The sequence below is a fragment of the Egretta garzetta genome, unplaced genomic scaffold (assembly GCF_000687185.1).
Source record: "Egretta garzetta isolate BGI_Z169 unplaced genomic scaffold, ASM68718v1 scaffold228, whole genome shotgun sequence".
In the NCBI taxonomy this organism is placed as follows: Eukaryota; Metazoa; Chordata; class Aves; order Pelecaniformes; family Ardeidae; genus Egretta; species Egretta garzetta.
In genome coordinates this window covers 2,179,691-2,193,307 of record NW_009260758.1, presented here as the reverse complement: position 1 = coordinate 2,193,307, position 13,617 = coordinate 2,179,691, and the positions used below count along the sequence as shown (strand labels likewise).

At 40.0% G+C, this 13,617-nt stretch overlaps 1 protein-coding gene across 3 annotated transcripts in view; it reads left to right on the top strand.

Annotated features, from left to right (window-relative positions):
* CHL1 (cell adhesion molecule L1 like) overlaps positions 1-11,510 on the top strand; it is a 54,914-nt gene extending 43,404 nt beyond the window's left edge. For 2 of the 3 annotated variants that reach the window (XM_009645964.2, XM_009645963.2), the window contains 5 exons: positions 561-740; positions 7,446-7,607; positions 8,293-8,424; positions 9,278-9,350; positions 11,294-11,510. In XM_009645964.2, the coding sequence (XP_009644259.1) occupies positions 561-740; positions 7,446-7,607; positions 8,293-8,424; positions 9,278-9,350; positions 11,294-11,510 (764 nt within the window). The remainder of the gene's footprint in view (positions 1-560; positions 741-7,445; positions 7,608-8,292; positions 8,425-9,277; positions 9,351-11,293) is intronic. The other variant, XM_009645965.2, reaches the window with a different exon arrangement.
* The last annotated feature ends 2,107 nt before the right edge of the window (positions 11,511-13,617 follow it).

The following is a 13,617-nucleotide window of genomic DNA, read 5'->3' as shown; positions in this document are numbered from 1 at the left end:
ACTGTGTCCTATGTACAAAAATAAACCTGGGTACTTTTCACTTATCTCTGCTGATAACAGAACTGCCAAGCCAAGGCTGAAGGCTGGATCTTCCCTTTGGTTTTGACGACTATGGGAAGAGAGTGGATCCATCTAGTTAGGCAGTTTGGGAGTAGCAACCCCTCTTTCAGCTGCCAGCTGTGCCAAGGCAGAGCGGAGCGGAGCAGAACAACCATCCGTTAACTTGCTTGCAAAAGTTTGCAGATGTTTGGAAGCAAAGCAAGAAGCAATTCATATATATTTAATGATCTAGGAGACAGTAATTTCTACCTCCCACTCAGTATGTGCATATCTAGAATCAGAGAGCTTTTTAAGCACAGTCATAGCTCACCGAGTAGTTGGGAGATTGACATGGAGGAGATAAATCCCATTTAAGTACTTGGCAGGAAGGTGAAATATGCTTATTCAGACTTCATCCTTCCTACTGACTGCAGAGTGGCTCCCTTGCAGGAGGCACGGCACGTTTCATGTTCGTAGCCTTTAGCCGCTGGATCTGACCCAATCTGCCTCTTCCCTTTCAGTAAATGAAACACATGAAATCGGACCTCTGAACGACATCACCGTAACCAACCGCTCCACGCTCAGCTGGAAGCTTTCAGGCCTCAGCTCCAGTACCAAGTACAAATTCTATGTAAAGGCTTGTACAGTCAAAGGCTGTGGGAAGCCGGTCACAGAAGAAGGACTAACGATGGCTCAAGGGAGTAAGTTAATAGGCAATATGTTTTTATGTGGAGAAGCTCTAACAATAATGGAAAAATCTATTGAGAATATTCCAGGCTTGACATTTCCTTTGTAATTAGAGGAAATAAATTTGTTTTTCTTTCCATGAGAACAATCAATGAACTTTTTAATGTAGCCATGCAGCTCTTCAGAAAAGTAGAGCTTATCTGTTTCATTTTGCTGTACAGTGCTGTGTTTCTATTCCCACTGGTCAGCTCTTTAAACCGTACTAGAATAAGTGAATTGCATTTAGTCATGAATAGAAAATCGAAGATCTAGAGAATCTGGTCTCAGTAATATTATAAACCCAAATTCTGCCCTTGCATGAACATGGGGGAATGCCAGCAACATTGGGGGCAGGTATTTCACGTGGAAAATCCAGATGAACATAAAGTTGACTGCAGTGCATTTGCTCCATTAATTTGTTATTATTTTATCGGAGGCTGGAAGTGAGCCTTAGTGTGCCACTTACACCTTATCCTAAAACACTGATGTTCAGTGATTTAGAGGAAAATCGCAAGCACTATATGATAGCTCATCTTTCATATTCAGCTGAAATGAAATAAAATGTACTGTGCTCAGCAAGTCTGAAAACTCTACAAGTCCGTGCTATTAATCAGAAATCATCGCTCTGCGCTTACCACGGGGAAGGAAAAGGAGACTGTGATAAGCAAAAGAGTCCTGGCTTCATCATTTTTAGCAATGATAAGAGTCTGGAACAATGTTGATAGGTAATAGAAAAATGGTCCTTGTTGCATAACATCCTATTGGACTTCTAAGATGCAGACTCTCTTTAGTTACTGGTAAAGCAAGTAAAAAGTGCCTTGAACTTATCACGTTGCAGTGCAGGATCCAGTTGTGAGCTATCATCCATTTTCTCAAGTAGTGAAACTCCTTCTCAACTGTCCTGTAGCCTCCAGTCCCACTGTGGTATACAGGTACTCGTGTAGTAGCAACTATTAATCTATCAGCATGATTTAAAATGTATTCTTCATTAAAGAAAGTAAAAGATCCTTTCATTTTTCAAGCTAAAACCATAAAAATTCACATCATTAGGTAACTTTTCTGGCCTTCATTGGGCAGCCAGAATAATGTCTTTTGGCCACTTGAAAGTCTCTACCTTCTTTGAATAACCTTGTCGGGTTTTATGAAACGCATCCTGTCTGAGACACTTAGAAGGATGATAATGTTGCCATTCATTTTGTTCTCGATCCCTTCTTTCCTAAGACTTTTTTTCAGCAGTGGCAACAACTGATTCTTGTGAAATGCTTGTAGAATAGAGTAGTAGAATTAATAAAAGCCGCAAGGGCCTAGTTCTGTGATTAATGCGTGCTCCTTGCTGGTTCTCAAGCCACCCTAAATTAGGACACTGCATCTGTCGCTGGGATGCCATTAGAGTTTTGTATCATTATTTGCTGGCTAAATTGTTCGGCTACTTTTCAAGTAAACATGATGAGGCTGAAAAACAGTCACTCTCTTCAGTGACCTTCTTGGGGTTTTAAGCTGTGGTATGGGAAGCAAGGCGATTGCTCAAAATTAAAACAATCTCTCTTTTTGAAGAAAGGGAGTGATTTCGCAAGTCAAAGTTTATTATTTAAAATGACCCACGTAAATGACAGATATAAAATGTGGTGCCCTCTGAAATGAAAGTCCGTGATAGATTACTCCAAGTTTCTTTGGGTTTTGATTCAGTGATTCTATATCCACTATGTTCCAATTTTAGTAATAAAACCATAATGCTCTCATTGTTCATTTTAAGTCTTGGAATAGCTTCCACTGCTGTAATAGAGCCTTTGCAGGCTGCGCCGTGGGTATTTCAGAATTTCACGAGATGTTCTGCCAGGAAAGCGGAGATGTTGAGGTGGAAGCTATGGATTCATTCACATTTTATCATTGATAGACTTGATCTGCATCACTGCTATTGCTTTCATTTATTTGCAGTTATGCCTGCTACTATAGTCCGGAATAAGAAAGAAAAGTCAATCCCTTTTTTTTTTTTTTAATATGTACATATGCGAGTATGCATGTATTACCACTAGAAACTAGACTGTGCAGGGAAAATTGTTGTGCTGTAAATCATAATTTTGCCAGCCTGTAATTTATGTGCAACCCATTTCCTGACGATGAGTTTGCGGTGGCATGAATGGCTGAATTTAGTAAAAAAAAGTTTCTCTCAATTAAATAAATATAACTCCCTGTATAGCTAAATGAGCAGATCATACCCTTTCTCTACAACTGCAACAACTTCCCCTCTGAATGAACCATTCAGATTCAGATTTTTGTCAGGAGTAATGCGTTGCTTTGTGTTAGCAACACTTTACCAAAATGTCAACGAGTGGGTACTGATAGGAAAGGACCATCTCACGCTCCCATCTCCATCTCTTCATCCTCCGGTGGGGCGGTGCCGCCTTCTGCGTCCTGCCTGCGTCTGGCTGCGGCAGAGGTCGAGCCCTCTGCTCTGCAACACTGCCTCTGTCAGAAGGGGCTCTTTCTGGATAATTACTTACCGGAGGAAAACCACACTTTAATATTTGTCTCTAAGATTAAACACAGGCCCACTGGAATTAGTGAGAAATAGCAGTAGGCTATATAAAAGCTTTCATTTATAGCATCCTTGTTGCATGACCCAATACCACAGGCGTTGGCAGCTAATACAAAGTCAATGAAATAAAAGGCCTCTTTCTTATGAAAGATCTTAAACATAGCCAGAATAGCTCAGATATGGAACACTGATATGTAACCAAAGGTCTTTATCAGTTGGTGATAAAATACTGTGGACAATCATGAAGAATCTGGGCAAAAGGAGATTCGCATTTTACCACAAAATAAATAGTAGATGAATTTTTGTGGCTTTATCTGGGTTTCATCCCATGGAAGAAGGTATACTGTCTTTAGAAAATGAGTTTTATCTCTAATTCTCCATTTTCAGGCAGTATTTCTTAAATGGCCTACAAACTAATTAATTTTCCCCTTGAAAATTTCCCAATGATCATTAGCCCTCAGAAGCTTAACACAAAATAATGTTCTTACATGAGTGAAAAAAATTAATTTAATATAGCAGTCCTTCTTTAACACAAAGCTCCTTTTCATCTAGAGCTACCAGTGTTTCTCGAGGATTACTAAACACGTACTACATGTTGAGAATGATTACTGTGTGTCCCGAAAATTCAAGCCTTAATGAAAAATTCATCCAGAAGCTATACAACTGTAGTTTTATTTTTCAGAGAAGCCGGAGAACAGAAGTCCACCAGTTGCATTATATTTCAGTGGCAATTGGCACGTAACTCCCACGGCCTTTTTGAAAATCTTATCCGGAGGGTACTAACCTTCATGACACACCGTAAGATGAGGAGAGTAACCATTTGTAACAAAACATAAGGGTTTAGTTCTCTTTTGCCACAGGCACAGAGAAAAAGGAAAAATACAACTGCCTTAGCCATACGTAACCACTGGTATTGTTACCAGCAACCCCCCCAAATATACCCTTTTTGCTCACCATCAAGAGAATCTGATGAAATCTTGAGGAAAGGTTTCTTTTTCTGTCATTTATGCCACTCCACTCTGTGCCTCTTCTTTGGCTGGGGGACCTGTAGCCCATCAAACCCTGTTGCTAACGACAGGCAACGGACTGCCCTGCCTGATTATCTTTGCTATTTTTTTTTTTATTTTTTTTTTGCTTTTTCCTCGCCTATCAGCCTGCCCAGGTGTAGCCAACACAGAGAGCTAAAGAGAAGCAGCAAGAGAGGAACAGGCTATAACCTGTCGTCTTGAGCTCAGATTTCTCCTACAAATGGCAATCAGTACAAATAGCTGATCTCTAACTCACCTATAAATTCTTCTCAATAGCCTTCACATACAGCAGGTTTACTAATCTCTATGGCTTAAACTGTTCCCAATTTAGCATGAATTACCTCCTGCACTAAAAAAGCCCAGAGGATGAAGGATACTCGTGATGCATATTTATACACTTTTAATAGCCAGGCAGTAGGGGAAAACTAATGAAAGTTCAACTTTCCATTTATTGCAGCAGATGTATTTAGACAGGTATGGTTATAAATTGAGATGTTGCCCACAATTAGTATTTAGCTATTAGGCTGCCAGCTTTTTTTCTATAAGTATGTTTTGTAACAGATGTGCTAAGTTTTGGAGAACTAGCACTCTTCTAAGTCTTTGGGGGCAGTTTATATTGTTTTTCCCTTTATACCATAAGCTTCTATAAAAAATGTGTGTTCTGTTGTTCTCATAAATCTCAAAGCCCGGTAGGAATATTGTAAAATTGCAGTTCAGTGTTTAATGTTCATGCGAGTCCCATGGTATGGCTGATAAATAGTGGGGGAAGATGAGAAGTGCTGGTGATATGCCTTTATTACTAATGTTTCTTCTCCCTTATTGTAGATTAAAAACCTAACCCAACTGCTTTCAATTTTCCGAAGCTAATTTCTGCAGCTCACTGACCGTTCGGGATGTTGAGCTTTTCCTTATCTGTATATCTTTGCTTTTATTTTTCAGGATGCTACGCTGCTTTTTCTATTCCCACCACCAATCTTGCCCCAATTAGCAATGCTTTCTCCTCCGTAGGTGCTATAGTGAGTGGGTAGCACAGACCAGAAAGAAATCGCATGGAAAGAGACCTCATAATCACCCATCACTGGACACCCCTACCAAGTTTTAAAGAAAAAAATTTTGTTTAGTGTTTTGGCATAGGTGATGTTAAACAGCCTGGAGAGCCAATGGTAAATCCCCAGTCCCAGGCCAGTTTGGGCTCAAACCCTCGCTCCAGTACACGCGTCCCAGCCCGGTGCTGCTCCACGGAGGGGCTGACCCAGCTGAGCAATTACGTGGCAGAAAAAGGGGTTATTTTTCAGCCATATCAGATCCCCCTTTCTGCTTCTGTAAGGAGCTGACCGTTCAAAAAGAAGAGGCTGGCACAAGCTGGAAATAAATAGGTGATAGATATGGACTGGTTAAGCTGGTTTAAGAAAACGCACAACGAAGCACAGCTGTGGGCTACCACTGAGCTCAGGGTAAAACATTTTGCTTACTAGGAGTTGAGGAGAGATCCTTCCTTAGGAGGTCGGTGGTGTGTGCGAGCTGGACCATGGGGTTATCACGTCCTCCATAAGTGTTATGTGGTATTTGAGGCATAATGGATTTAAAGTTCACATTCATTCTTGTTCCTTTATGGATAGCGTTTCCATTAAATATGTTTTTCGATGTCTTGATTTTAGAACATGTAATTAAAACATACCTGTGGTATCCTGTTGCTTAATTTGCAGTTTGATTAAAAATTATAGCTCAGTTTCACATACTTCACTTAGCAAAAATTACCGATAGATGGATTAATTTATGCTGATAAGCTGTGCTTCAGTATCAGCAGTATTTCAGCTGTATGTGTTCTCTCTGCGTCCCAGTGGTCTACTAATTTAACTGCTTATTGTAATACATGTATAGTTGCCTTGGAAAACTTATCTTGAACTGCTGCTTTGATCGTGCTTGGATTCGTCTTAATCTTTTTATTTTTTTTTTCCTCCTTCAGCTGTCAACTAAGCCTTAATCTCTGAAAGCTTCTTGCTTTGCTTGTTTACTAGTTTAAGTATTAATGAGCATTGTTTTACTGTCGGTGCTGATCGGTTAAGTAGTTTTCAAATTATACTGTGTGCTCAATCCTTAGTTTCGATGACTTTGGATAAAGCAGGCAAGTTAGGCAACTGAACACAATTAAAGAGTTGTATTTATTAAGAGCACTCCCCCCCCCAGACCCCAAAATGTCTCTCCTCCCACCGAGGACAGGCACAGTCCTGTGTTGAACCCCCTGGTTGACTAAAGAGATCCCCCATGGCAACCCACCGCTCTGAATTTGTTTGTGTGAGCAGGCTTTTTGTGCTCGGGCAGTGATTGCTAACCTCCGCAGACGGCCTTTTTTCTCTTAGCCACCAATGCTATTTTAAAAAAGCTTATTTACTGCCCTGCAGTCTTAATGCAGACAGAAATTACAGTAGGCGTCATGCAAGTGAAAGGCTCTAAAATGAGGGCTACTGGAATTTCCCTTCTACCTCTTAATCAAATACTAAACTCATCAGGAATGTTTAAATGCCTAAATACCAATTTCAAAGCAAACTTTGGCTATATCTAAAACCAGTGCTTTGTCCAGGCATTGTGGAATTTAAAAGGACATGGAAAATCACTGTCAGGAGAGAAATGAGTACAAATCCCAACGTTATTCTTTTTCCATGAGGCACATAAGAATCCATTTCCAGATAACAAGCTGTCTGTGCTTCCCCGCTGAGTTCAGTTCAATGGGAGAAGCATCAAACCCCAGATTATCTATACAAAGCAAGCCCATTTTCAAGTTGTAATTTTTTAAGCATGCATTAGTTAAAGTGGATCCATAATCCCCCATCAATATTAACTTTCATCCTGGGAAATGTCCAAAACCCCTTCATAAACATCAGGATTACTTCAGTCTGCTGTTTATTTTATCTGACGGAACATTAAAAATCAAATAGGGGGAATGTTTTTTAGTTTGCTGCCTGCTTTTGAGAGTCAGATTATCTGATGACAAATGTTAAAACTCCTCGTGTGTCACATTTGCCTGTTGTTTACGTGATTTGTAACTGTGCGTTTCGTGGACCTTTTGTTCAATGAATACAATTAATCGATATGACTTGAATGTGTACATTCCGTAGGTAAAGGGATCGGCAAGATTTCAGAAGCAGTAAAGCCCACCCAAAAGTTTCACCCCATTGAGGCGCTTGAGCCTGGAACTGAATATACAGTTCGTCTAGTGACTAAGAATTGGGTTGATAACAATAGCATTTTTGAAGATGTAATTGAGACAAGGGGGAGAGGTGAGACACGGATACCTTCAAGGCGATAAAGATTTGTGTTGGAATGTAAAAGAAATGTTGAGGTGACGCCGTACGTTGTGCAGTGAAAGTCTACCAAAATCATCGTTTTGTTCTGTCATTTTTAAGTTGACCCTTGCAGTTGAATCCCATGGGAGCACAAACGCATCCGTGGCTCTCGGCTGAGTCTCATGCGTTACTTGACGCACAGTCGCCCGGAACAATTCCAAACTTTACCAAACAGTTTTCCCTCCTATGCGATTTTGAAAGGGTAGTGCTGTGATATAATCCATTTTCAGTGTGCCAGTCCAGTGGTTTGCATGTATCGGGTGCACTTTTAACTCTCTCTCTTTCGCAAAACTGCTTTTGCATGAGAGGCTTAACAATTCTCCGGTCAGCTTTCCTACTTGGCGTTAATCCTGTGAGTCAACTGCTCTCTCAGAATTACCTTTCCAAAATGTCTGTATTGTGCCTTGTAGACTGCACGTTCCCTTTAAGTCTAAAAATGTCACGCTCTGGACATATTTCTGTCTTGCATTTCTTTAAGTTGAACAAAATTAGTGATAGTCTGATGCAATTAAGATTCACTGAAGAAAATGCTATGTATTTATGTTATAGCGGGGTGATGCCCTTTTCCTCTGATTAATTTTTTTTTGTTTGTTTTTTACTCCTCTTCTGTTTCACAAAGCCTATGCTGGCATTTACGATGGAATTTCCACCCAGGGGTGGTTTATTGGACTCATGTGTGCCATCGCTTTGCTCACCCTATTGCTGCTAACTATTTGCTTTGTCAGAAGAAATAAAGGAGGCAAATATTCAGGTAAATGGATTTATTGTCCTTTCGCTATGTTCACGTGTTAATAACAAGCATCCTTCAGACTTTTATCTCTTGGTGGCTGCAAAGCTGCAAGCAGAAACATCCAATTAGGATTTGTAGCTTTTGATAAATATCCGCAGAATGGATTCTAATGAGTGTAAGGGAAACTGTGCTCTCTGGGCGAGATAGTGCTGTGTGCTGGTCAGGGATCTTGCTAAGGCCTTTGATAGGGCTCATTGAATCTTCCAGTATTTAATCACCCGTAGAGCCAAGGTCCTTCACCAGCTGCACTCTGAGCCCGCGTTGGCAGGGCTCCCTGCTCACTTTCCTCCTGATAACTGCTGCTTGACGTACCAACTGACATCATTTCCACGGGGAGCCAAACTGCTTGACAATAGAATATTTTGCTAAAAGTAATCCTGTCATTTTCAAAGCAATGCGTAAGGATTTAAATATAAATATTGAAGTATAAATCTGGTTGCCCAGAGAGGTGGTAGATGCCCCATCCTTGGAAACCTTCAAGGTCAGGTTGGATGGGGCTGTGAGCAACCTGATAAGGTTGAAGATGTCCCTGCTTATTGCAGGTGGGTTGGACTAGATGATCACTAAAGCTCCTTTCCAACCCAACCCATTCTATGGTTCTTTAAACACTTGCTAGCTTTCTTAAAAACTAGGGAATGGCACCAAACCCTTGATGGAAGCATGCTGGTTGTGTCCAGCCAGAGATGCAGTGCAAGCTGCTGCCCTCCGGGCTAGGCTGTAGCTGATGACAGGCGGTTTTCCCATTGCACCTGCAAAAAGAAAAGCCCATGACAGAACGTGGCGTACAGATCTGTGCTTTATTTTATTTGTACAGTGAAAGAAAAAGAAGATTTGCATCCAGATCCCGAAGCTCAATCAATAAAAGATGAAATCTTTGGGGAATATAGGTAAATAGGACCTGCTTTAACAAACGTTTGTGTTTGTTGGGGTTTTGTTTCTTTTCCAGATGTCATCATTATTTAGGACATTTTTATAGCATGCAATTAACACTATTTTTCATTTCCAAAGCAATCCTCATAGGAGTGGATAATAGTAGGAATATAAAGGTATTTCCAGTGTACTTAAATCCCTCCAAGTTGGGATATAAGTAAATGTTGATGTATCAGTGGTTATTTTTCACTTGTTTTTTTTTTTTTTTTTATTTAGCATTGTATGAATAATGTAAATATATATGATAATTTGGGTTCCTGCTGTAATGTCCGCTGAAGTCGATAGAAAGACTTCCATGTCTTCAGTGGCTTTCTTGACACCCAGTCAGGCCGAAATTGTGTAATACGGGGAATGTTCATTTTGTGAAAGAAAACAAAGAGAAGTTTGAAATGCAGTAAGAAATGGCAAAATCCTGAACAAACCTCACTACAGAAGTTTCTGTAGGAGATTTGAAATAATCACTTTGGCTGCTCTAAAATAATTAAAGCTCAAAATATTGTGTAACTGTGGTATAAAGAAAAAATAATCATTATAAGAGCTGGAAATGCTGGAAAACTGGTGTTGCTTGCCTTAAAGGCGTAAAATTTATGTTGAAATCCCACTTATATATACTACATTATTTGTACTGAAATAGGGATTTTTTTCTGCGTAATTTCATCTTTATTTAATTTTTAATGCTTTCTAATGGGACAAATATTTAGAAAGGTAAGAAAGTCCTGAGGTTAATAACTTTGACCCCCTCCTTTTCCCCCAAATTCCACATTTGTTTTTTTATAAATAGAAATGCCATGTGCAGAAAAATAGCAAATATTTTTACTGTATTGCTTACACACGTTAGCGACTGTATGCTGAAGAGGTCAAGTTCAGGTGCATTTCTCTGTCCTTCCTCAGGTGACATTACCAAAGCTTTGGCACTGAATTGGGACTAGCAAGGACCGTAATTGAGTAATTATGTACCTAGTTCAGAGGCCTAATTTGGGTTTTATTGTCAACTTTTAATCTATGTTCCCCATCCCCCCAAATGTCTTGTTCAGTCTGGAGAAGTCAGGCTGCTTTGGTCCTTCTTCTGCAGTACCATTAGGAGGAACGGCCAGTGGAATTTCCTTTTTTTCCCTGAATTTTGGTGGTGGGTCTGTCCTTTTTCATGAAATTGCCATTGAACATAGTCTGCACGTGAGCAGATACAGACACTCTGATTCTGCTTTCGTTTTCCCTGTTCCTCCCCTTTAGCAGAGAGAAACTCCATCAGCTACAGTAAGATAAGATAACAGCAGAACAAATGAAAAAAGGAAAAAAACCCTTTTGTTGGTAATCTGAAATCAAACAAATGCTCACAGAGCAGTGAGGTATAACCTACAGCTTATGCCTCATCCCACAACTTAACGTCAGTTCACCCACCCACCTCAAAAGAAAAATGAAAGAAATAGGCCCTGAATATTGCCCACTCTTTTGTAAAATGAAAATGTCTCTTTCTGTAAGGTGCCGAAGACTCGACACCAGCACTGATTGCTGGGCCAGATCCCTCAAATCCCTTCCAGCATTTGCTTCTTCCTTTTCTCCCCCCCTTCATTTTCTGTCCATTCTTCTGTCTGCCAAGGCAAAAAGGGAAAAAGCCAAAACACACCCGTAGTCTTCACTGATGTTTGCCTTTTTAACCAAGTCCGTTGTTGTAATAATCACAAAATCATTTACGTGGGGAGCTCAGGTGGGTGTAGGTGACCCGTCTGAGGTGCACCGGGCGAAGCAGGACTCACGGGGTCAGATCATTCTCAACGTACAACCCACATAGGAATGTTTCCCTCCCTCTTCCCTCCCGCTGCTTGCTTTCACAATAAAAGAGCAGTTTCCATGCTTGCAATTAAAAGCTAGATTTTTGGAAAGGCGTTTCTTTGTTTTGTAGTGACAGCGACGAAAAGCCGCTGAAAGGCAGCCTCCAGTCAATTAACGGGGACATTAAAGCCACCGAAAGTGCTGATAGTCTGGTAGATTATGGAGAAGGGGAGCATGGGATGTTCAATGAAGATGGTTCATTTATTGGAGCTTATTCTGGATCTAAGGAAAAAGGATCAGTGGAAAGCACTGGGAGTTCTACGGCAACTTTTCCTCTCCACGCCTAAAATATTAGCAAGAATGATTCGTCTTTAATTGTGATATTTATCTTGATTAGTACTCCACAGTTACCACATGTGATTGGAAGCAGGTTGCCAATTGAGCCAGTCAGGAACCTGACAGCCAGGTAATACAAAAATAAGTCACTGCCACTAAAAGATGATTTGTCCATCCTAATTTCTAAGTGTTTTCTTCTAATTAAAACAAAACAAATAATTCTTGACTATACAAAATGTCTTACTCAGTCTTACCAAAACAGAATTTCTCCGTGTTACATCTGTACGGTTAACTGCTACTCCATGTGTTTCTTAGGTTTGGAATATGTTTCTCTGTGTAGTATTTTTTTTTTTCTTGTATGGCTGTTGTCACTTTGTACATGCATTTATTTCTAATATTCCCTCATGCGTGGTGACCTCGGCATTGCAGAGGTTGTAACACAACAAGAAAATCAAACAGAACCAATAAGTTATTCTGCAAAGTGACACAATGCCTCCTACTGAGAAAAACGATAATTTAAAATACTGGAGAAATATATTCTATATATATTGTGTAATTTTTCGTAAAGAAATAAACTCCTTTGCTTATGATACTCTAGAATTATTTTAGTGGTTACAGCTGACTGCAATTACAGATACTTAGAGATGCAACTTTCTCCACAGAAAAATTGCTCTTAAAAGACAAAGCTCCGGCCTTGTGGATGAATCTTCTGTCCAGTAGCTGGCACTATTTCCTTAAATAAGTTAAGCTGCAGTATCTTTCCTGTGGCAAGGCGAAACAGGGTTCCCATCCACCATCATTTGAAAGTATTTTCATTTGCTTTCCCGAGTCTCTGCAAGCTGCATTTCTAAGCAAAATGCTTGTTGTCTGTCTCATATCTGTATATTTGTGCGCTAGCATACATTTCATGGAGACGTTGTACATATGATATTAATATTGACACAAGTTAAAATCAGCCTTGTTTTATTTTGAAATGAGACCTGTTGCTAGCATGAGTCTGTATAGCTGTGTAGGAATGAATAGAATTGCTTCTCAGTAGGACTTTGGACCAGCAAAACTCGTTTTCAGAAGGAGCTGTGTGTATACCAGTCATGCACATCTCACATCTTCCCAGGTTCACATAAAATAGACCTACCCGACTTTCAAGAGATCGTTTATTTTCAAGCTTATTCACTGTTAAATAAACAAAAACGAAAGCAAAGAGAAAATACTATGGTACAGTTTCCTTTATGTTTTGTTTACTGAATGCTGGTTTAAATCTGGTTCTTTTCTTTGCCTCTCCAACACGAACTCAGCAAAGCTGTACAGCACTTTTTTTTTGGTCTTTTTGTATTGGAATCTCCTGAATTTCTTTAAAAGCATTTGTATTTTTGAATATGCTTATTTGAGTAGAGTATCAATATGGCTTCATCTTGCACTTACAAATGACTGTCGCTTCAATTATAACGTTTTTTAAGTCGTTACTGCAGGAGGAATAGGTCCTAAAAGCCATTTTGCATCATGGTAGTAATTAGGCAAATATCCCCAATGGGTCCTTCATGGTCTCCATTCCTTCAATGGAAGAAAGAGAGGAAGCAAGAATTACTCACATGGTTCTGAGTTTCCAGTAATGCTGACAATTACGACCCGTTAGCTGCCCACAGAATTGCAGGTTGGTACCAGTAGGAAGCCCACGGTTCGTATGCAGCTCCCCTTACGCTCGGGCTCCTCACCGGGGCGGCTGCCTTCTCCGCTGTGCTCATCGATTTCTGAAAGCACTGAGAGACCTTTGGGGCTTGATGCTTCTGCGTATCTGTTCCTCCTTTTTTTTTTTTTTTTTTTTTAATTATTTTTGCTTGTAAGGATCTCTCATCTAGCCTCTATTTGGGAAAAGCAAAACCCAAACAGCCACCCCGAACCCCCCAGTGATGCTGTGTCTATGAGTATAAAAGGTTGAATGGAAATCTGCCCTGACCAAAAATCACCCCGCTCCACGTCAGTGACCCTGTGGTGTGAAGGACTTGATTTTATTATTTATAAAGTTTTGTTTTCTGTATTTCTCTCAATCCAAATGCTGAAAATGTCCAAAGTAATTTTCATTTAAAAAAAAAAAATATTCATTTTAATAGAAGGGAGTGC